The sequence below is a fragment of the Stigmatopora nigra genome, chromosome 1 (assembly GCF_051989575.1).
Source record: "Stigmatopora nigra isolate UIUO_SnigA chromosome 1, RoL_Snig_1.1, whole genome shotgun sequence".
In the NCBI taxonomy this organism is placed as follows: domain Eukaryota; kingdom Metazoa; phylum Chordata; class Actinopteri; order Syngnathiformes; family Syngnathidae; genus Stigmatopora; species Stigmatopora nigra.
The window spans coordinates 3,437,501-3,460,491 of NC_135508.1; the positions used below are offsets into that span (position 1 = coordinate 3,437,501).

Sequence of the window (22,991 nt, forward strand, 5' to 3'; positions counted from 1 at the left end):
ATTTTTTTTAATACAATGCAGCTTTCTTCCCCGGGCCGTACCAAACCACCAGACGGGCCGGATCCGGCCCACCGGCCTTATGTTTGACACCCCTGCTCTAAACTGTCCCTAGATATGAATGTGAGTGTGAATTGTTGTCTGCTTGCTGGTGATATGCTGGCCACCTGTGCCAAGGTGTCCCCCGTTGGGATAGGCTCCAGCACCACTGAGGCTCTAGTGAGGATAATAAGTTCGGAAAATGACTAAATTAAAGAGATTTTACATTTGAACAAAAAAATACTGCATCATATCTGGCAACCTTGGCCAACTTCTCCCTTTATTAATGATTGAAATTCCTCTTATAAAGTTAGTAAAAACCGTATAAATGCAACATGGCACATATTTACTCACATAGGGTGCACTTAAAAATCTAAAATTTCCTCCAAAGTGGATGGGGTGCTCAATCAGTAGGTGCACTAACTTCAAGATTCTGTAGGTGTCGCTGTATGACGCTGACAGCTTGACTGTTTGGGTACATTGCTTGCTTACTCGCTATATTTATATAGTGAAAAGGTGAGCATGACAATATTAGCAGTCGACCATGACGTTTTCATATGCTACCAGTGACCGATACGATCCGGATTAGAGCCGAAATTTATCAAACAAGATCAGTTTTACAAAAAAAATACTTAAGAAAATCCCATACAAAATTCTTATACGGCGTACACAATTTGAAATGATCAAAAACTGTATAAAATACAGGAAAAACGTATAAGTTGACATGTATAGTGCATGTATGTTATTATGCAGCTTTTGTATACATTGGATCGTTTTAGCTTACCGATACTTTTGTAACAGTTCAGTTTAATGTCAACTCCCAAAAAAAATCAGTGGTGAAAAGATGTTGTAATTGTTGTTTAGCCTAATCTGAATCAGTCCCAACACACAATACAGAGGCAAGACAAAGGAACTCCTGTCCAAATTTGTTATTGCCGACGTAGCCGCATTTCAAGGAATAGACGATTTACAGAGTTATTTTAGTCCTAAGCAGGAATGCATTTTTTCCATATCCAGCATGGAAATGGCTCTATAACATTAGCTCTGACCAGAAACATTTATTGTCGTCTATGAACTATAGTTCCAATCTTAGATATTATTTGGAGATTTGAAAGCCTGTTTTAGAGTGACCCAAAGCTTGGGAAACTTTAAGAAAGCACGTTTATCAAGGCATTCCCTGCTGTAACATTGTATCGTAAAAAGTATTTCTATCATAAAATCAATATGTCTCGGCTATTCGCTATTTTTTCTGGTCTGAACGAGAAAAATTTTGGTTTGGAAACCCGAAATTCACTCAAGCTGAGCTGCAATGCTCAAAATGGCCACCAGGGTTCATCACCACAGATGCAATGGAGGGCTTTTACTCTTAAAAAAGGTCTTTGCAATCAAGGCATCACGGTAAATGTCAGGTTGTCAACGTGTCTTTGATGTTGATGGACAGAACAATTGCACCTGCAGTTGTGTTTATGGGTATTGAGCTGTCATTTTTTGGAGAAAGAAGGAAAACCATCGTGGCAGAAGGATGGGAATATTTTGATACAATTTGTCATCTTATCTCAAATTAAATTACAGTGGTACCTCGAGATACGAGCTTAGTGCGTTCCGGGAAACATTGTGACAGGAAGATGGGAACATTTTGATATAATTTGTCATCTCATCTCAAATTAAATTACAGTGTTACCTCGAGATATGAGCTTAAGGCGTTCCTTGACTGAGCTCATATGTCGATTTTCTAGTAACTCAAACAAACATTTCCCGTAGAATTAAACTAAAAAAAAAATTAATTCATTCCAACCCTCTAAAAAAAAAAAAAAAAAAACGTATACTGGATTGGAAAATCAGTTTTGTTTGTTCTAATTTGCCATCTATTAACAACGTGACAAATAACTAGTGGTTTGGTAGTATTAAGATGTGTTTAATATTATTAAAATGGGGAACATTTTGATACAATTTGTCATCTTATCTCAAATCAAATTAGTGTTACCTCGAGATATGAGCTTGTATGTCGATTTTCTCTTAACTCAAACGAACATTTCTCATAAAAATGAACTAAAAACCAATTAATTCGTTCAAACCCTCTGAAAAAACACCCAAAAACAGGATATCGGATTGGAAATTGTTTTTTATTTGTTGTAATTCGCCATCTATTAACAAAGTAACAAATAACTAGTGGTTTAATACTACTAAAATGTGTTTAATATTATTAAAATTTGACAGATTTTGCGAAGGGGAAAAAGACAGACAGATAAGGGGGCGGGACTTTTTGGATGGCAACATGCTCGTAACATAACATGAACAAAGTTAAACTTGGATTACAATGCAGACACACTAAAAAATAGTTAGATCTAACCTTACACTAAACTTCTAATTTTGTTTTAAATTCACCCAGTCACCAAGATCAGTTTTATAAAAAAAATACTTAAAAAAAACCATTTTTTCCCATACAAAAGTTGCTACAATTTCTAATGACAAAACATATAACACACAGGAAAAGGGTACAAGTTAACAAGTATGCATTTCTGTATTTATATGCCTCTATATTCCTTCCTGTATTAATCCTAGGCACGCCATTGTTATAATTTGATGAAGCAGTCAAATCCATCTCTCTCTTTGCCAGTAGCTTCCTTGTCTCCCCTCACAACGAGCTGTGAAAGGGAAAGTGCCCTTCTTCCATGGCCTGGATGTTATCAGACAATCCAACACTCCGGCCCCCCCGGAGGGCAAAAAAATGGCTGCACAGCTCCTTGTTCGGACTGGCTTTTCTTTTTGCAACAATCTGTGTTGCTCTCTTTAGGTCATATAAATGCATGTTTCTATCCGTCTATTTTAAGTCTTCTCCCCAGTGTGAAATTCTTGTCCTCCAGGCTGGCAGAATTAGGGAAAGTGGAATATATAAAAGCACCATGTAAAAAAAAAAAAGCCTTAATAGGAGAACTTTAGTGTTCCTGTATTCTGCCTGTATGAATCTTTAGAATTTTCACAATAGAGCAATGCAACTATCGGGATAAACTGAGTTATACCGTATTTTCTCGCATATAAGTCGCCTCCATGTATAAGCCGCACCCTTAAAATTGCCTTAAAATGGTTGAATTTTACATTTTCTTGCATATAAGTCGCCTCCGTGTATAAACCGTACCCTTAACATTGCCTTAAAATGGCTGAATTTTACATTTTCTCGCATATTAGCCGCTTTCTCGTATAAGCCACATCCTTAAAATTGCCTTAAAATCGTTGAATTTTACAATTTCTCGCATATAAGCCGCCCCCTAATTCACAATTTTTTCACCTCCATATTCATGGTTTTATTAGGGAGTACAAATGTGTTACTTTGAAGGGAAAATCTTAAGAAAAATCATCGCACGTGGTATTTCTGAGATACTGTATGAATCGGAAGGATCGTCTGCTGGTTTGCACATTCTGAAAAGGAAGTCATGTGAGCAGTACACCTAGTTTGTCATGCTAGGTAAGATAGCGGCGCCCTGAACGAGCAATGGCAGGCACCAGGCACTTGATTGAAACAAAATATAGTATAAAGAAGCAAATATCCAACAAATCACAGCTAAAATTGTTCAGTTTATTGACCAGGTTTATTTGCTGTATGTTTATTTATGTAAAAAATAATTTGTTTGCAATTTTATTTTGGTTCTACACAACCCTAAAAAAACGGGGCACGATTGTTCTTTTTTTATTCGACATTAAAATCAACTTTAAGCTAGTTAATTTTGCAAACATGGACTTTATTGAAAAACAATGAAAAATGTACATCATTAAAAATAACATAACAGTAATAACAGGTTCTTTGTATGTGTATAATCACAAAAATAATCATTTGTAGTGGCTTCAATTCCTACTCGAATACTTGCCACCAACATTTCCAACTTTAAAAAAAATGATTTCATGTGGGCTGGACTGTTTTAGATATAATATTTAGATTTTTTTAAATAAATAGATTAAAAGGACTGGATTAAAATCCGTGAATATTCTGTTTTTTATCGATCTAAAAAAATGTTTATTTTAACTTTTTTTTAAATATATTTTTCGATTTTACAAAAGGATTTTTGAACTAAAAACACAGAAAATTTGATTAAAAATTACAATTATTGATTTAAAAAGAGTTTAAAATCCGGAAATTTAATATACATCTATCTATACTCTTCATTTCAATTTCATCCTAAAACAGAAAATCTGCACTCATGAATTACTTTCCCGGGCCACACAAAATGATGCGTCGGGCCAGATTTGGCCCCCGGGCCGCCACTTTGACACCTGTGCTCTAAACATACAAAATGGACAATAACAAAAATATCAGTGGACAAATAGTCAGTTTCTCATTAGCTGTTATTTGCTATATATCTGCTTATATAGTAATAAAGTTGCTTTAATACCTTCTACTATGTTTGTATGAAATATCATCAACTGACTAAACTTTCACTGCCATTGAAGATACTCGACGTCCAATCCTTTTTGACTAGAAGAGACAAACGGACATTTGTTCCAATCAAAACGGATCAGACATCTACCATCGTCAATGGCGCCCATTAAGTTAACTTTAAAAATAAACGGATCTGGTCTAACCCTTGGTTTAAATCCTGTCTTTCAAATAAAATCTCCTCACCTTTCCCATTGGATTGAAGTCACCTTCACCAAGAGACCTTTCAATGTCTGTGTGACTTATAAAATGATGTGTACTCAGTGGCGAGGGCTGTCAAGACCCCCGCTGATAACATTTCTACCGGCGACAGCCTTGGGAAGCGAGCAATACGATTAAAAAAAAAAGACTTTTTCACCTTCCCCAGGTGGGAAGACCACCTTATTGAAGCATTCCATTCTGCAAATGCAAGAAGAGAACTTCTAATTAAGACCCACATGGCTTCACACAAGTGATCACAGTGGGATTCCCGACAGTAGAAGTGGGCCAAGGATACAGTGCGCTAGACAATAATTAGCCGCCATATCTAATTAGCGGCAAAGATAATTGTTTACCGGATCTTACGTGACATAAAAGAAGGACTCAAAGTGTAATGAATGATTATTTAGAGAATGGAAAATGTAAATGTGGACTTTATTTTGAAGAAGGGGAGGAGATAGATAGACTTTTGTGGAAATGTGGTTACAATTAGCGTATTTTACGGAGTATAAGTCGCCATTTTTTCATTATTTGCGACTAATATTCAAGTGTGATTTTTTTCTTCTCTCTCTCTATGATCACCAACAGCTTTTTGTGTTTTTAAAAAATATATAATTATTTTTTTTTTTAGGTTCCAGTCATCTATCACGCTAAAATATGCCTGTTATTATTACTACATTAACAAGTTTATTTTTGGTTTTTATTTTAATAAGAAAAATGCCAGATATTTGGCAAATAATATCTAATGACAAACTAAATTTTGATATTTTTGTTATTGTCCATTTTGCATGTTTAGATCACAAGTGTCAAAGTGGCGGCTCAGGGGCCAAATCTGGCCCACCGCATCATTTTGTGTGGCCCGAGAAAGTAAATCATGAGTGCCGACTTTCTGTTTTAGATCAAATTAAAATTAGGAGTATAGATGTATATTACATTTCCTGATTTCCACCTTTTAAATAAATATGTGATTTTTTTAATCGATTTTTCAGTGTTTTTAGTTAAAAAAGCATTTTGTTAAATCTAAAAATATATTTAAAAAAAGCTAAAATAAACATTGTTTTAGATCTATAAAAAACTGAATATTCAGGCCCTTTAATCCAGTTCATTTAATCCATTTATATATATAAAAAAATCTAAATATTATATCAAAAAATGGCCCAGCCCACATGAAATCAAGTTGACGTTAAAGCACCCCGCGAACCAACCCGAGTCTGACACCCTTTCCTATACTGCAATGCAATTCTCATTAGTTGCCATTGAAGAACAATCCCTTGGACCGGATCTGACTCCCTACCGGGCCACTTCCGGCCCCCGGGCAGCATATTCCACACCCCTGTGTCTAATATGACTCAAAGTTTTCATGTAATGCAAATTTTCAGACAAGTTTGTTGTTGTTTAATGAATAAATGGGGCTCAATTTATCGATAATGTACCCAATAGTCAAGTTAAACATCCATTTTGGTTTCTTTCCTATGACAAATAAACAAATTCTGCGATGTTAAATACCTCATTTATCTTCAAAATGAAAACCCATCTGCCATTAGGCCTACAGAGGGTGCCTAGACAGCCATATTTTTTGTGACCGTGAATCTAGGAAACGACAAAACGGGCACTAAAGGGATTTCCGAGTATGGTGTTTAAGCTTAACTTTGTACTTAAGTTGGTAATGATGTTGTGATGGAGCATGTCCTCCTAAAATAGGGCACCAGGCACCGTTTTTCATCAGAAAAGCAATCTGCCATGATCACATCGCTAATACCAGTCTTTATCTGCCATCTGTGCGGAATATTTGCAAATGATATTTTCACCGTGTGGTGTCAAAATATTCGATGTTTTCTTCTTCTTTTTAGACTTGTTGAATGGGAAGTTGTTTTGAAAGATTCGGAAGAAATTGAGCCATCTAACCAAGATGTGCAGTGGTTGTAATATTATTAATTAGGAGAAGAGAACTATTTTATAATCAGGTTTTTTTTGCTGTAAAATGTCATATAAATGCATTGAAACCCCCAATACACTATTTTTGGAGTATTTTAGGTTTTTTGGGACTGGGCAAGTACGTTAAGAATGCATACTTATCAACTTATACGTTTTTCCCGTATTTTATGTTTTCAAATTGTGTATGCTGTATAACAGGTGTCAAAGTGGCGGCCCGGGGGCCAAATCTGGCCCGCCGCATCATTTTGTGTGGCCCAAGAAAGTAAGTGATGAGTGCCGACTTTTTGTTTTAGGATTAAATTAAAATGAAGAGTATAAATGTATATTATATTTTCTGATTTTCCCCTTTTTAAATTAATAATAGCAATTTTTAATCATTTTTTCTGTTTTTAGTTAAAAAATATTTTGTAAAATCTAAAAATATATTTTAAAAAATATAAAATAAACATTGTTTTAGATCTGTAAAAAACGGAATACTCGGGTCTTTTAATCCAGTTTTAATACATTTATTTAAAAAAATTAAATATTATATCTAACAAGGTCCGGCCCACGTGAAATCAAGTTGACAACTTTTGTACAGGATTTTTTTGTGCATTTTTTGTAAAATCGCTTTCATTTTACCCTATTTTTTTGTATGCCGCATAACAACTTTTGTACAGGATTATTTTTAGTATGATTTTTGTAAAACCGATCTCATTTTACCCATTTTGGCTTTTCACTATATAAATATAGCGTGTCAGCAAGCAATGTACCCAAACAGTCAAGCTATCAGCGTCATACAGCGACATCTACCGAATCTTTAACTTAGTGCATACACTTTGTCCAAAATTTTAGACATTAAAGTGCACCCTATGTGAATAAATATGTGCCATGTTGCATTTGTACAGTTTATTATTGCTTAATAAAGGGGAATTGCATTAATTAATAAAGGTAGCATTTTGACAGGTATGACAATGTTCCGCCTAGGGCTAATGGGTTTTGACTTTTTGTCTTGTTAGGGACAAACTGACAAAAACAGCTTTTTAGTATCCTCATTTGGGGATTGAAAAGACTCTTACGGAAACTGGTTCATGCCAGTCTTCTCATAAAAAATGAAACAAAGACATGACACTGCTGTTACTTATCTACTTGGCTTTCAGTCAAACAGGCCATGTTTGGTAGATGTATTTGACCTTTTTTTGTAGAAGAATTCTTTCTTAAAGGTCTTCTAAAGTATAAGTTTCTATGGTGTTTTGCCTCTTTCATGATTATATTACAATTTTATACAATTATATTTATATACAGTGTTCCCTCGCTACTTCGCGCTTCAGCTATCGCGGACTCAGAGCTTCACAGATTTTTTTCAGGAAAAAAAAAAATAAAAAATGTAAAGATATTAAGTTAAAATGATAAATTACATCATTTTACAAGAGGTGGAAACAAAATATTCAATAAGAATTAGTAGTAATTGCATCAAAAAAGGCCAAAGAAATGGTCAATAACATGGTGAGAGTTCAGGAATCGCATTGATGACGTCATGGCACATCTTCACCACCCCAAAAAACAATGTTCACAACTCCCAATAACAATGTTTCTTACGTGCAAAAAAACTGCAGAAGATCCTCCATCCGGACTACTATGATATTTTTGCTTGCTGGTGCTTTTGTGCACGTGTTACACGTTTCTTTAAGCATTTTTGAAGGGGCACGCCTACTTCGCGGAAACGCACTTATTGCGGGGGGTCCCGGTCCTCATTAACCGCGATAAGCGAGGGAACACTGTATATGAATAAAAATGTATAGAAATGCATCGTTAAATGTACGTATCGTCAGATCCAGGACACGCCAAGCTATCTACTAGTCATTAAACTCGGAAAATAGTGCTACTGCATGGAAAACTCAAATTTACAGTACTGCAGTGCTGAAAATGAGTGAATGTGTAGTTCTTATTGGTTCATTGCTATATAGCTTAATCATGTGTGATGACTGTTGACCTACAGAGTTCCATGTTCGGATGGCTGTAGGCAAAAGTAAATGGGCCGGTTTAAGATCAAGAACCCCCCCTTTACCCATGACAATAGTCGAGATATATCATTTTTTTATGAGAAGTTTAAGTTATAGGGCCAGAGGGTGACAATTGGGTGATTACCTTTTTTTTATATAATGCTTTTTAATAGAATGAATGGTAATGATTCCATACCTGTCAACTTTAGTCAATTGTTCCCCTTATGAATGATTGCAATTCCCCTTATTAAACAATAATAATAAAAAAAACCCTGTACAGATGCAACGCGGCACATATTTACTCACAAAGGGTACATTTAAAAGTCTAAAATTTTCTCCAAAGTGGATGAGGCGCACAATCAGTCGGTGCGCCTTGTGTATGCAGTAAATTCAAGATTTTGTAGATGTCGCTGTAGGATGGGGACAGCTTGACTGTGTGGGTACATTGCTAGCTGACGCGCTATATTTATATAGTGAAAAGGCAAACGGGTGCTACCATTGACAGAGACGATACGGATTAGGGCTGAAATGGGGAAGACAAGATCAGTTTTACAACAAAAAAAACATAATTTTTTGAAAACATTTTTTCCAGTTCAAAATTTGTTATACGGCGGACACCACATGTGTCAAAGTTGGGGTCCAGGGGCCAAATCTGGCCCGCTGCATCATTTTTTTTGTGGCCCGGGAAAGTAAAACATGATTGCCGACTTTCTGTTTTAGGATCAAATTAAAATGATAGATATAAATGTATAATAAATTTCCTGACTTTCCCCCTTTTAAATCAATAATTGTCATTTTTAAATCAATTTTTTCTGTGTTTTTAGTTCAAAAATCATTTTGTAAAATCTAAAAATATATTAAAAATTGCTAAAATAAACATTGTTTTGGATTGTCATTTTTTAATCAATTTTTTCTGTGATTTTAGTTCAAAAATCATTTTTAAAAATCTAAAAATATATATAAAAAAAAGCTAAAATAAACATTGTTTTAGATCTACAAAAAACTAAATATTCAGGGCTTTTAATACAGTTCTTTTAATCCATTTATAAAAAAAAATAATCAAAAAATTATATCTAAAATGGTCCAGCCCATGTGAAATCAAGTTGACGTTAAATCGACCCGCGAACCAACCCGAGTCCGACACCCTTGAAGTACACAATTTGAAATGATCAAAAAACGTATATACATTGACATGTATGTGATTTAGTTGACTCAAACTGCATTTAAAGTCCACTCGACTTTGCTTTGTTTTGGACACAGCCAGAAGCATCAGTGTGAAAAGCATATAAGAAGCCATAAAAAAATGGTGACGCGCTGCATTAATTTAGCCTCTAGTTGCCTCCAGTGTGATGATTACCAGGATCTTGGTAGAGGTCAGGGCTGAAGTTCTTGAAATACTAATTATAGTTGTCAATAATGTGTTGACCTTGCTACTGCTATGTCATGACCACATCAATCACAGTTTATGGCTCTATTAAATTGCCATCCTAAATTATTAGCCATCTTGTTTGTGTGTTACTTACTCTCCAACTTTTAAAGTGGCTTGCAGGTTTCGTGATAATTCGGAAACAATAACAGGTGGGGAAAAAGTATTTAGAAAATTGTCCAGCTAATTTAAAGTAGTGAGCAAGATTATGAAATGGTGATTCTAAGAAAATGAATGCATCCTTGAATGGAAATTGTTTGAAGACTGCATGGATGATAGGTAGAGTTTAAGTAGCCAGTTCATTTATCATTTGCCCTAAAGGTTGTTAGGTGTCAAAGTGGCGGCCCAGGGGCCAAATCTGGCCCACTGCATCATTTTGTGTGGCCCGGGAAAGTAAATCATGAGTGCCGACTTTCTGTTTTAGATTAAATTAAAATGAAGGGTATAGATGTATATTAAAATTCCTGATTTTCCCTCTTTTTAATCAATAATTGTCATTTTTTAATCATTTTTTTCTGTTTTTAGTTAAAAATCCTTTTGTAAAATCTAAAAATATTTTAAAACGGCTAAAATAAATGAATAAAATTCAAGAAAAAAAACATTTTTCATTTAGTATCTTTTGCTTCCCCTTTGTCACCGGTGTGAAAGTGGCGGCCTGGGGGCCAAACCTGACCCGCCACATCATTTTGTGTGTGAGTGCGGACTTTCTGTTTTCGGATCAACTTAAAATGAAGAGTATAGATGTATATTACATTTCCTGATTTTCACCCTTTTAAATCAATAATTGTAATTTGTTAATCAAATTTTCAGTGTTTTTAGGTTAAAAATGATCTTGCAAAATCTAAAAATATATTTAAAAAAAGCTCAAATTAACATTGTTTTAGATCTATAAAATACTGAATATTCAGCGTTTTTAATCCAGTTCTTTTAATCCGTTTATAAAAAAAATCAAAAAATTATATCTAAAATGGTCCGGCCCACATGAAATCAAGTTGACGTTAACGCCGCCCATGAACCAACCCGAGTCTGACACCCTTGCTTTGGTGGGTATTAAATTATTGTAAACACCAAACCGGCTCACAATTGTTAAAATGAAAACATATCGTATGCGTGTTTCTGTGTAATTTTACACCTAAAATCACGTTTACCAATATGTATTGCAGACCATACAATAACATGGCGTAACTGTAAATTGAAAGATTCCCAACAGTCAGATGTAAAAACATAAAATTACAATCTACCGTATTTTCACGACTATAAGGCGCAGCGCATTATAAGGCGCACCCTCAATGAATGACATTTTTTTCCATATATAAGGCGCACTGTATTATAAGGCGCACTGTCTATTTTGGAGAAAATCTAAGACTTTTAAGTGCGTCTTATAGTCGTGAAAATACGGTAATTGCTATTGATTTCCAGGTATGAAGTACTCACTCACTACACAGTCACCTCTAGAGCCAGCCATTGTTGATGTTTTGGATTTTTTTGGTATAAAATCTTGCAGTGGGGGAGGAGCTATATGATGGAAGATGTTGTAAACTAAGATGGCATCTGCATATTTAACAGTATTCTTTCAGTTCAGGCGTTTGTGTTTTTTTAATATCCGACAGTGGTGGTTTTTTGTTTTTTGTTTTCTGTTTTTTCCATATATAAGGCGCACTGTCTATTTTAGAGAAAATTTAAGACTTTTAAGTGCGCCTTATAGTCGTAAAAAATACGGTAATCTTTCCTATTATTTTCTGTACTTTCATTCAAATCGGTTTAAGTGAAATGAATTATCATCCCACCTCAATCAATCAACCATCTTTGAGTAGAACTTAGCCTTCGAGATTAACTAGAGTCCAAACCCAGATGTTAATATTGACGATTGAACCTCCCTCATCAAATTTGCAAGGTGTGACTCCATAAATCTAAAATGTCTTCTCTTTTAATGTCTCCTTTTTATGATCAGTCCATCTGCTTTGAGGCCAAGCAGCTGTGTGGGTCACCGGATGTGGATTCTACTAGCAGTGACCCACATGACCTTGGATTTCTCAGCCTGCAGTCCCCTAAATCAAGGTCTAGGAATCAAACTCATGCCTAAACCGGTGCCTCGCTCCAAACCTCGACTACAACCCATCTGGGACATACCTAACAAACTCCATTGGAGGACAGTAAGCCCTTTGGCTCGTAGGCTTTTAAACTCTATACCTCCAACAACCCAAGACAATAAATCCGGGATCTGGCAAAAAGTCGCCGGCCAAAAGCATCGGAAACCTCCACGCAAACGACCGTGTAAGGATTGCCGGTCGGCGGTCTCTGGGATCGATCCGGGGGTAGCGCAATTTGCTACTGCTTTTTCCAATGGGAACAGAAGAAATCAAGCTAGGTTGCTACTTCGAGCTAAACGGCAGCTCAAATGGGAGACAATCGATAAGTCTCAGGAGGGCCAGACTACCACAGTGGCCGGATTTATTGACTGGGGACCCACAGGGCCAGATAGTATTGATGAGAATAGTAAAATCGACTCCAAAGTTAACCTGCCCACCAAGCCCGCGACTACTACAGTGACTGGAACCGCTAGTACTACAACAAAGCTATCCCAAAGGACGTTTAATATGGTGACTACCCCAGAACCTAAAAGATCGAGTACCACCAAGGGTCCTAACAGCTTTGGGGATACTGTCAAGCCACCAAAGCCATACGGGGATACGTCAGGTAAGAGAGAAATTGTTATTTTCTTGGTTTGTGGATGGAATATAATGGAGTAAATACCTGTTGATTTGGAAGTTTTTTTTTTGGTTGTTTTAAATTGTGTATGCTGTATAACAACTTATTTTTTTAAAAAGTGTTTTTAATTACCGTATTTTCACGACTATAAGGCGCATCCGCATTATAAGGCGCACCCTCAATGAATGACATTTTTTCTATATATAAGGCGCACTGTATTATAAGGCGCACTGTATATTTTGGAGAAAATGTAAGACTTTTAAGTGCGCCTTATAGTGGTGAAAATACGGTTAATTGCTATTGACTTCCAGGTATGAAGCACTCACTACTTTACAGTCACCTCTAGAGCCAGCCATTGTTGATGTTTTGGATTTTTTGGTATAAAATCTTGCGGTGGGGGAGGAGCTATATGATGGAAGATTTTTTAACCTAAGATCTGCATATTTAACAGAATTGTTTCAGTTCAGGCGTTCGTGTTTTTTTAATATCCGACGGTGGTGGTTTTTCGTTTTTGGTTTTACAGGCGCACTGTATTATAAGGCGCACTGTCTATTTTGGAGAAAATTTAAGACTTTAAGTGTGCCCTATAGTCGTGAAATACGGTATTTCAAATTTTGTACGCTATATAACAACTTTTTGACGGGAAAAATGTTTTTTTTGTTTATTTTTTTGTGAAACTGATCTCGACTCTAATCTGATTGCTAATGTTGACATGCTTTGAGCATGATATGCACATTCCCCTTTCACATGCCAGCCCTTTTCACTCTAAATATAGCGCGTTAGCAAGCAATGTACCCACATAGTCAAGCTGTCAGCGTCATACAGTGACATCTACAGAATCTTGAATTTAGATACAACTGATTAGATAGAATAGAATGTTATTTGAGAAAGCTATAGTGGACTCTCTAATATCGCATTTTTCGCATATACGCTGTATTTGTTGCTAAAATAAATGATGACTGAATCAAGGGTACGGCTTATATGCGCATAAATTAGACTTGACGAAGACGAAACGCCATAACGCAAGACAATGTGGCCGATACGGTCATTTATTTCAAAATATAGAAAAGATAAACAACATTTATTTTAACGTTTATGGAGAAAATTCAAGAAAAAAAACATGAAACATGAAAAACTCACTTACTTGTGGCAGCTATTGCTCGCTCAGGGCGCCGCCATCTTACCTAGGGATGACAAACTAGACCGCTACGGACACACTTGCTAGTTGTACTGCTCACATGACTTCCTTTTTGAGCTTGTCTACATCAACAATCTTTAGGAGTATGCAATCCTGAAATTGATTTAGAAAATATCTCAGAAATACCACATTCGAAGATTTTTCTTAAGATTTTCCCTTCAAAGTAACACATTTGTACTCCCTATTAAAACCATGAAAATGGAGGTAAAAAAATGTGAATCAGGGCGGCTTATACGAGAGAAATCGTAAAATTCAACGATTTTAAGGCAATTTTAAGGGTTTGCAGAAGCGGTCAATATGCAAGAAAATATGGTAATATATATACTATATATATTTTTTCAAGTCTTGCAACTTTACATAAGGATCCTGTCATTACAGATTAGTGAAAAAAGTACTTATCATAATTAGTCAGGCTCTCAGTAAGTGTGAGATTACAGTATCTGCACTCACCATTGCACTAAATAAGCTGCGTGAGTCCAACTGACTCATGAATAACGTCAGCAGTCAGCACAAATGAAAGCCATTAATGTGCTTTGTCTCCCTTTATAAGCGTGCATGTAATATTACCGTAATTATCTCTTGTGTGTTTATAGTTGTCAAGGATGTAATATTGAGTATTTAGCGCCTCAGTGTGAAAAACAACCCCTCTGACATTTAGATAGGGGAATAATTGGGGGTTACTTAGAAACCAGTGGCTATTTTTTTGTAAAAGAATGGATTTTGTAAGCAATTTTCGTCAAATTTAATTACAATTTTTTTATGGAGGTTTTGGTACAGCAATGAATGAATGAATGCCTTTTTTTGTTAGTGAAGAATTGTACGATGGGATTGAGAAAGTCTCCTGTGGAAATAATTAATGTAAATGATAGTAAGATGTTGAAATCTTAAAATATTTTGAAAGAAAAAAATGATTGCATTTTTCATTTCAAAACATTGAATATATCTTTTAATCTTAGAATAATTTCTTATTTTCATGTGGGAAAAAAGGGAACAGTAGATTTTAACAAATGGTCTTTATTTAGTAAAAAAATTGAAAACTGGAAATATTCTATAAAAAATTTAAATATTCATTTTTTAAAATACTGTTTTTGATCAGAAACTGACAACAACGACAAATTTGTTTAATTAAACGTTAAAAATACATTTTTTGTCTTTGAATATTTTTTTTCATGTAAAAAATGAAAGTAAATTTTAACAACTTTTAAAAATGTATTTTAAAAAAAGTGGAAAACTGGATATGTTTAATGTTCATATTTTTTAAAATACTGTTTTTGATTAAAAACCACAAGTAAACCACAAAAACAAATATTTCAATGTAAAATATATTTTTTAAGTAAATATAAGATAACAATCATTTTAATTGAACAATATTTTAATATAACATACATTTTTTTAAATAAATATTTTTTTTAATTAAAAAATATTTTGTATTAAAAATGTTTATTTTTTTTAAGAATAAACAATTTCTATACATACATAATCTGAATGTATGCCTTATTGTAACATAATGATAAGGCATAACATACATGATTTACCTTTGTAGGCCGCACAAGAAAACGTAGCAGGACCAGATATATCCCCAAAACCACCAGTTTGACACCAATGATCTCTATTTCCATGGCTAAATAAACACCATAAACAAAAAAAGTTACATTTCCCAGGAGTAAAATTTGAACACTGCATTTAAACCTAGTATGTTAACCTACAATCATGGATAGACTTTGAAGAAATGCTACCCTCGCCGTTGCAATCTACCCCCAGCTTGCCCTTTTTGGCCTCCTTTGGAGAATTTTCCATCCAGACCGACTAAATTATTCAGCGACGCCTTTCACAATGAGAGCCAGGCATTGTCGAGCAATTGTTTGCGAGTTCTCCTTCAACCTTTGCTACATCTTTTCAAGCCTACACTTCACTCGGGCGCCACTCGGCTGGCTGTTCGTCCTTCAATCGTTGTTTTAGATTGCCTGGCGGGCGGCTCAGTGGAAAATCTGGATAGATTGACACTTTGACATCGACGCTAATTGCCAATTCCTAACGATCGGTCGTCCCCCTTTTGAAGGAAGTCTTTCCCTCACCTGTCCCGTCAAGGTTTTTGGCGGTGGCAGAGGTGAACTTGTCTTATTTACAGGGTCTATATGAGGGTATTTAACGTCTCAGTGAATCTTATCCGGGTTGTATTTCAAGATTTTTAAGAGAAGTACATTATTCAAGAGGTTTTTGAGCAAATGCTGCGTGGGTGTTCAGCATTAGCTCTAAGTGGCTTTCACTAAAAATGCCTGCTTAATGGTCAAAATAAAGCTAGAGGACATTTAATTCACGAACAATTTTCCATGTAGTGTTTTTTTCGGACTATAAGTCGCACCTGAGTCGCAACAACCAAAAAATATACAATGAAGAGAAAAAAATAGATACTTTTATCATATATATATATATATATATATATATATATATATATATATATATATATATATATATATATATATATATATATATATATATATATATATATATATATATATATATATATATATATATATATATATATATATATATATATATATATATATATATGCACGTATATACGTATATACATATTTTTTGGATGGAAAGTCACACCTGAGTATAAGTCGCTACAGCCAAAATATGGATACCGTCGTTTTCAGAGTATAAGTCACATCAGCCAAAAAATACATAAGAAAAAAATTGATACCATATTTTTTGGACTGTAAGTCACCCATGAGTATAATTAGCAACATCCAAAAAAATGAATACTGGCTTTTTTTGTAGTATAAGTCTCACCTGAGTATAAGGTGCAACAGCCAAATATTGGATACTGTATTTTTTTGTACAGCTTAGTATAAGTCACAAAAGCCAAAAAATACACAATGAAGAGAAAAAACTATACCATATTTTTCGTACTACAAGTCACACCTGAGTATAAGTCGCAACAGTCAAAAAATACACGATGAAGAAAAGAAGAAAAAAATTGATACCATATTTTTTGGACTAGAAGTCACAACCTGAGTATAATTCGCAATAGCAAAAATTGAATACTGTCTTTTTTTGTAGAATAAGTCTCATCTGAGTATAAGTCGCAACAGCCAAATAGTATTGGATACTGTAGTTTTTTGCACTACAAGTCACACCTTAGTATAAGTAAAAAAAAAAGCCAAAAAATCGATAATGAAAAGAAAAAAATGTATATCGTATTTTTCGTACTTCAAGTCACACTTGAGTATAAGTCGCAACAGCCAAAAAATACACAATGTATCATTTTTTCTTGAAAAAAATGATACCATATTTTTGAATTGTCAGTCACCACTGAGTACAAAAAAAAATCCAACGAAGAAAAAAAATAGTCATCGTATTTTTTGGAAAATAATTTGCAACAGCTAAATAGGAATACCGTCTTTTTCAGAGTATAAGTCTCATCGGAGTATAAGTCGCAGCCACCAAAATATTTTACAGATAATCAGTGCCAAAAAAGCAACATAACAGGCCGTGGGTGGTCAGAGATAGAGATCAAATAAAACAAGTTGTACTTGAGTATTAGTCGTAGGCCTGGCCAATATATTAAAAAAAAAAAGTACGACTTATAGTCCAGAAAATACAGTATTTATGACCATATTTCCTAACATAAATCTATCAAATAACTGATTAGTTCTCTGTGAGATAGTTTGAATTTAGTTGTTTTCTCGCATTCATTATTTACCATTAAGCTTATCCAGACAAAGATTGCGGGGGTGCTAGAGCCTATCTCCACCAACTGTGGGAAGTTAAATGCTTTAATTGTTGTTGTTGTTGTTGTTTTTTTTTAATAGATAGATATTTGAAGTTGTACAGCCAATAGTAGTGAGTTATGTAGGTTACCTTCAAATTTTTAACACTTGTATGACGTTTCATATCAGATCTTTTATTAAATTAAGAAGCCAAAGGGCCGCCTTTGTCGTTCACATCAAGGAATCATGACGCTTTTAGTGGAGATGGCAAAGCTTGCCGCCTAGAGGTCTTTAGCCTTCATCTTTATCAGCTGTATCATCTTCTTTGCCTTTTTACATGGTGACAATTTGACAAATCTACAGAGCAAGGGACCACAAAAAAGTCATTTTTCAACAACAATGAGTTTTACTTGCTATTTTGTCCACCCCGATTCCATTGTATTGCTCTTTCTAATTTAACCTAATGTAGGTCATCATTTGAGCATCTTTATTTATTTTAGGTACTCCTTTGAATTAAGGTTGTACAAACAGTTATTAGTACTTGTGGATGTGTATGGATTGTAATTAATTGTAAGGTATTGAGGATTTTATGCCAATGCAATGTGTACCTTGAATTTTTAATGTAAAAATGACTTTGCCTTAGCAATGACTTATTATATTTCAACAAACAGCCGTCCAAAAAATACAGTGTGAAAATCTGTGCAAAACAACTTAACAGACTGTCAGTGGTCGGAGCAGAAAAATAAAACATATAAATCGCACTTGAGTATTAGTCGCTAGCCCAGCTTAACTATGAAAAAATGGAGATTTATAGTCCGGAAGATGCGCTAGAGGTTAGTAAAATGACCAAAATAATAACCCTAATTCCTTGCAAATTGGAGTTTTTGTCAATAAAACAATAGGGGCAATTATTTTTGGGAAATTATATATGATACAAGGTACTTTTATTGCTACAAAAATATACTTGTCAACTTGTCAATGATTTTCCTGTATTTTTATACGTTTTTTGATCATTTCAAATTGTGTGTGGGCCATATAACAACTTTTGTACAGGATTTTTTTTTTAAGTACGTTTTTGTAAAACCGATCTCGTTTTACCCATTTCGGCTCTAATCCAGATCGTCTCGTCACTGGTAGCAGATGAAAACATCATCGTCGACTGCTAATATTGTCTTGTTTTAAGCATGAAATGATCCGGCTTTTCATTATTTAAATGTAGCGCGTCAGCAAGCAATGTACCCAGACAGTCAAACTGTCAGGGTCATACAGCGCCATCTACAGAATCTTGAATTTAATACATAATGAATCGAATTTCAGATACAGATCTTGATTCTGTTCCCCCTTTCTATCTTTTACGATTATCATACCTGTCAAATTTTTCCCGTATTTTATACGTTTTCTAATCATTTCAAATTGTGTACGCCGTATAACAACTTTTGTACGGGATTTTTTAAAGTACATTTTTGTAAAACTGATCTCGTTTTAGCCATTTCGGCTCTAATCCAGATCATCTCGGTCACTGGTAGTAGACATAGTATTCCTCTTTCGCACTTCCACCTTTTCACTATATAAATATAGCGCGGCAGCAAGCAATGCACTGTCAGCCTCATACAGCGACATCTACAGAACATTGAATTTACTGCATACTAATTGGGCACCCTGTCCACTTTGGAGATAATTTTATACTTTTAATTGCACTTTATGTGAGTAAATATGTGCCATGTTGCATTTGTACATTTTTTAATCGCTTAATAAGGGGAATTGCAATCATAAATAAGGCGAACATTTGGCTGAGGTTTAAAGGTATGCAAAACAAATATATTTTGTGGGAATGGCCTTTTCTAACCTAGCCATCCATATAGTTGTCAGTTGTCAGTCTTTTAAGGAATTTCATCCATTGATGAAGGTCGGGGGGGGGGGGGGGGGGGGGTCGCTATATTAATGCTGAGGTTTGACCAGGGGTGTCAAACTCCCTTTGGTCTGCGGGCCGAAACCAGTTTAATTTGAGATCAAGTGGGCCGGACCAGTAAACTCATTGCAAAATGACATAGAACTAACAATAAGCCCACTTTTTTTTCTTTTCTATTACTCACTAATACTAATAATTATTGCAAAAAAATGAGTAAATTATCAAAATATTTATTAACAGAATTTTCCTTTTACATTATGAACAATATATTATGAACAAGAGAATAACATAAGAACATAAACAAATGTCAATTCATGTTGTCTGCACGTACTAAAACACTGCGCCCCTAGCGGATAATACAAGAACTACAATTTCTAAAGAACATTCGTATTTTTTTATACAATGCAGCTTTCTTCTCCGGGCCGTACCAAACCACCAGACACGCCGGATCCGGCCCGCGGGTCGTTTGTTTGCCACCCGCTGGGTTAGACAGATGTTCTTTTCTAATTGTCCAAGGCCTTGATGTTAGTCACTTGCCAAAAAAAGGAAATGCAAATGACAGAAATGTCAGAAGTTAATCTGCCTTTTCTATGGCGAGCGACCCCCGAATACAGCTGGAAAGTTAAAGCTTTCTAGTGCCAAGTGTAGATATCATTCATCCAAGGTTGACTTGGGCGAAAGAGAGAGAGAAGAGAGAAGGCTAGCCAGCCAAGCAGCTTTTGGAAAATGACTTAACGGCACTTCCTTTTTTGAGCTTTCCCAAAGACAAATTGGCTTGGATCCGTCCCATTAGACAGCCGCTTGATGGAGAGGTGAGATGCATAAGGCCACAAGAGGCCTTTTCATCATGACAACTCTTTTCTTTCTCCTTTTGAAGTATGTTGTCACTTGCTGCAATGTGTCATTGTGTCCAATAAGCTTTAATGCTCCATCACTTACTCGTACGGGACGGAATAATCCAGAAAATATGAAACTGCAAACTCAGACAGAACATTTAGTTTTTTTTTTAGTTGTGGGTTAGAGTGTATTTAAAGGAATTGGGTTTGATGTGAGGCGGACATGAATGGATATACAGTGGTACCTTGAGATATGAGCTTAATGTGTTATGGGACTGAGATCATATGTTGATTTTCTTGGAACTTAAATGAATGTTTCCCTTTGAAATGAACTAAAAACTAATTAGTTTATTTTAGGAGATATGGTCATAAATACTGTATGTTCTGGACTATAAGTCGTACTTTTTTCTCATATAGATTGGCCTGACAGGATATTGGATTGGAAATTATTTGTTCTAATTTGTCATCTATTAACAAAGTTACAAATACCTAGTGGTTTAATAGAAGTAAAATGTGTTTAATATTATTAAAATTGGGAACATTTTGATACAATTTGTCGTCTTATCTCAAATCAAATTACAGTGGTACCTCGAGATACGAGCGCAATGCGTTCCCGGACTGAGCTCGTAGGTCGATATTAATGTAACTCAAACGAATGTTTCCCTTTGAAATGAACTAAAAACTAATTAGTTTTTTCTGTTCTGAAAAAACACCAAGATAAATATTTGCTCAAAATTCTACTCGTATCTCAAGATAAATATTTGCTCAAAATTTGACTCGTATTTCAAGATAAATATTTGATTAAAATTTGACTCGTATCTCAAGATAAATATTTGCTCAAAATTTTACTCGTATCTCAAGATAAATATTTCCTCAAAATTTTACTCATATTTCAAGATAAATATTTGCTTAAAATTTGACTCTTATTTCAAGATAAATATTTGCTCTAAATTTGACTCATATCTCAAGATAAATATTTGCTCAAGATTTTAACCTTATCTCAAGATAAATATTTCCTCAACTTTTGACCCGTATCTCAAGATAAATATTTGCTCAAAATTTGACTCGTATCTCAAGATAAATATTTGCTCAAAATTTGACTCTTATCTCAAGATAAATATATGCTCAAAATTTGACTCGTATCTCAAGATAAATATTTGCTCAAAATTTGTCTCATATCTCAAGATAAATATTTGCTCAAAATTTGACTCGTATCTCAAGATAAATATATGCTCAAAATTTGACTCGTATCTCAAGATAAATATTTGCTCAAAATTTGAGTCGTATCTCAAGATAAATATTTGCTCAAAATTTGACTCATATCTCAAGATAAATATTTGCTCCAAATTTTACTCGTATCTCAAATTGCTCATATGTCCGGGGCATTGTTTTTGTGGTAAACAAAATCAAAGATTTGAATTCCTGAATTATACTGAGCCTTACAAACCAGAATGAACATTTTATATTTAATATTCTACTTTCCTTGTGACTCATTTAAATATGTTTTTGTCTCCCCTTGCTTTTTAGGTTTGGCTGTTCACCAGATAATCACAATCACTGTGTCTCTCATCATGGTTATTGCAGCCTTGATTACAACACTCGTCCTTAAAAACTGGTAGGAAAGTCTCCTTTTTTTAAACAAGCATGATAAAGCAATGCTAATTAATCAAAAATTGTTTTTTTCTTCTTTTTGGAAAGCACAAGGTATGATTTTATTTTGTTTTTCTTGTCTTTGGTGCGTGTTTTTGTAGCTGTGCACAGTCAGGAAATGGCCGCCACAATAGCCATCAACGCAAGATCCACCAGCAGGAAGAAAGCTGCCAAAACTTGACAGATTTCACCCCAGCCAGGGTTCCTAGCAAGATGGATATCTTCACTGCCTACAACGATAGTCTGCAGTGCTCTCACGAGTGTGTTCGGACTTCTGTGCCCATCTACACGGATGAGATGATCCAGCAGACACCGGTCTACAAGAGCGCTTACAACGGAAACAGGTATTGTATTTTGCCATTTAATATACCATATTTTCACGACTATAAGGCGCACTGTATGATAAGGCGCACTATGATGAGGCGCACTGTATGATAAGGCGCACTGTATGATAAGGCGCACTGTATGATAAGGCACACTGTATTATAAGGCGCACTGTCTATTTTGGAGAAAATTTAAGACTTTTAAGTGCGCCTTATAGTCGTGAAAATACGGTAATTGCTATTGACTTCCAGGTATGAAGCACTCACTACTTTACAGTCACTTCTAGAGCCAGTCATTTTGGTATAAAATCTTTTGTAAACTAAGATGGCATCTGCATATTTAACAGTATAGTTTCAGTTCAGGCGTTTGTGTTTTTTTAATATCCGACAGTGGTGGTTTTTCGTTTTTGGTTTTCTGTTTTTTTTTTTTTTCATATATAAGGCGCACTGGATTATAAGGCGCAATGTCTATTTTGGAGAAAATCTAAAACTTTTAAGTGCGCCTTTTAGTCGTGAAAATATGGTACCCGAGTATATTAAATGAATTTTGCTTTTTTGAGCCTCCCGTTTGAGCGCCATTTAATATACCCCTGCCGTTTAATATACCCGGGAACTTTTTGGCAAGATTTGTATGGTTTTCA

General features: G+C 34.9%; 1 protein-coding gene across 2 annotated transcripts in view; it reads left to right on the forward strand.

The window, feature by feature from the left end:
• The window catches only part of ajap1 (adherens junctions associated protein 1), a 38,175-nt gene that overhangs the window by 6,441 nt on the left and 8,743 nt on the right, over positions 1–22,991 (forward strand). For both annotated transcript variants that reach the window (XM_077732462.1, XM_077732471.1), the window contains exons 2-4: positions 11,958–12,703; positions 21,905–21,992; positions 22,129–22,371. In XM_077732462.1, the coding sequence (XP_077588588.1) occupies positions 11,958–12,703; positions 21,905–21,992; positions 22,129–22,371 (1,077 nt within the window). The remainder of the gene's footprint in view (positions 1–11,957; positions 12,704–21,904; positions 21,993–22,128; positions 22,372–22,991) is intronic.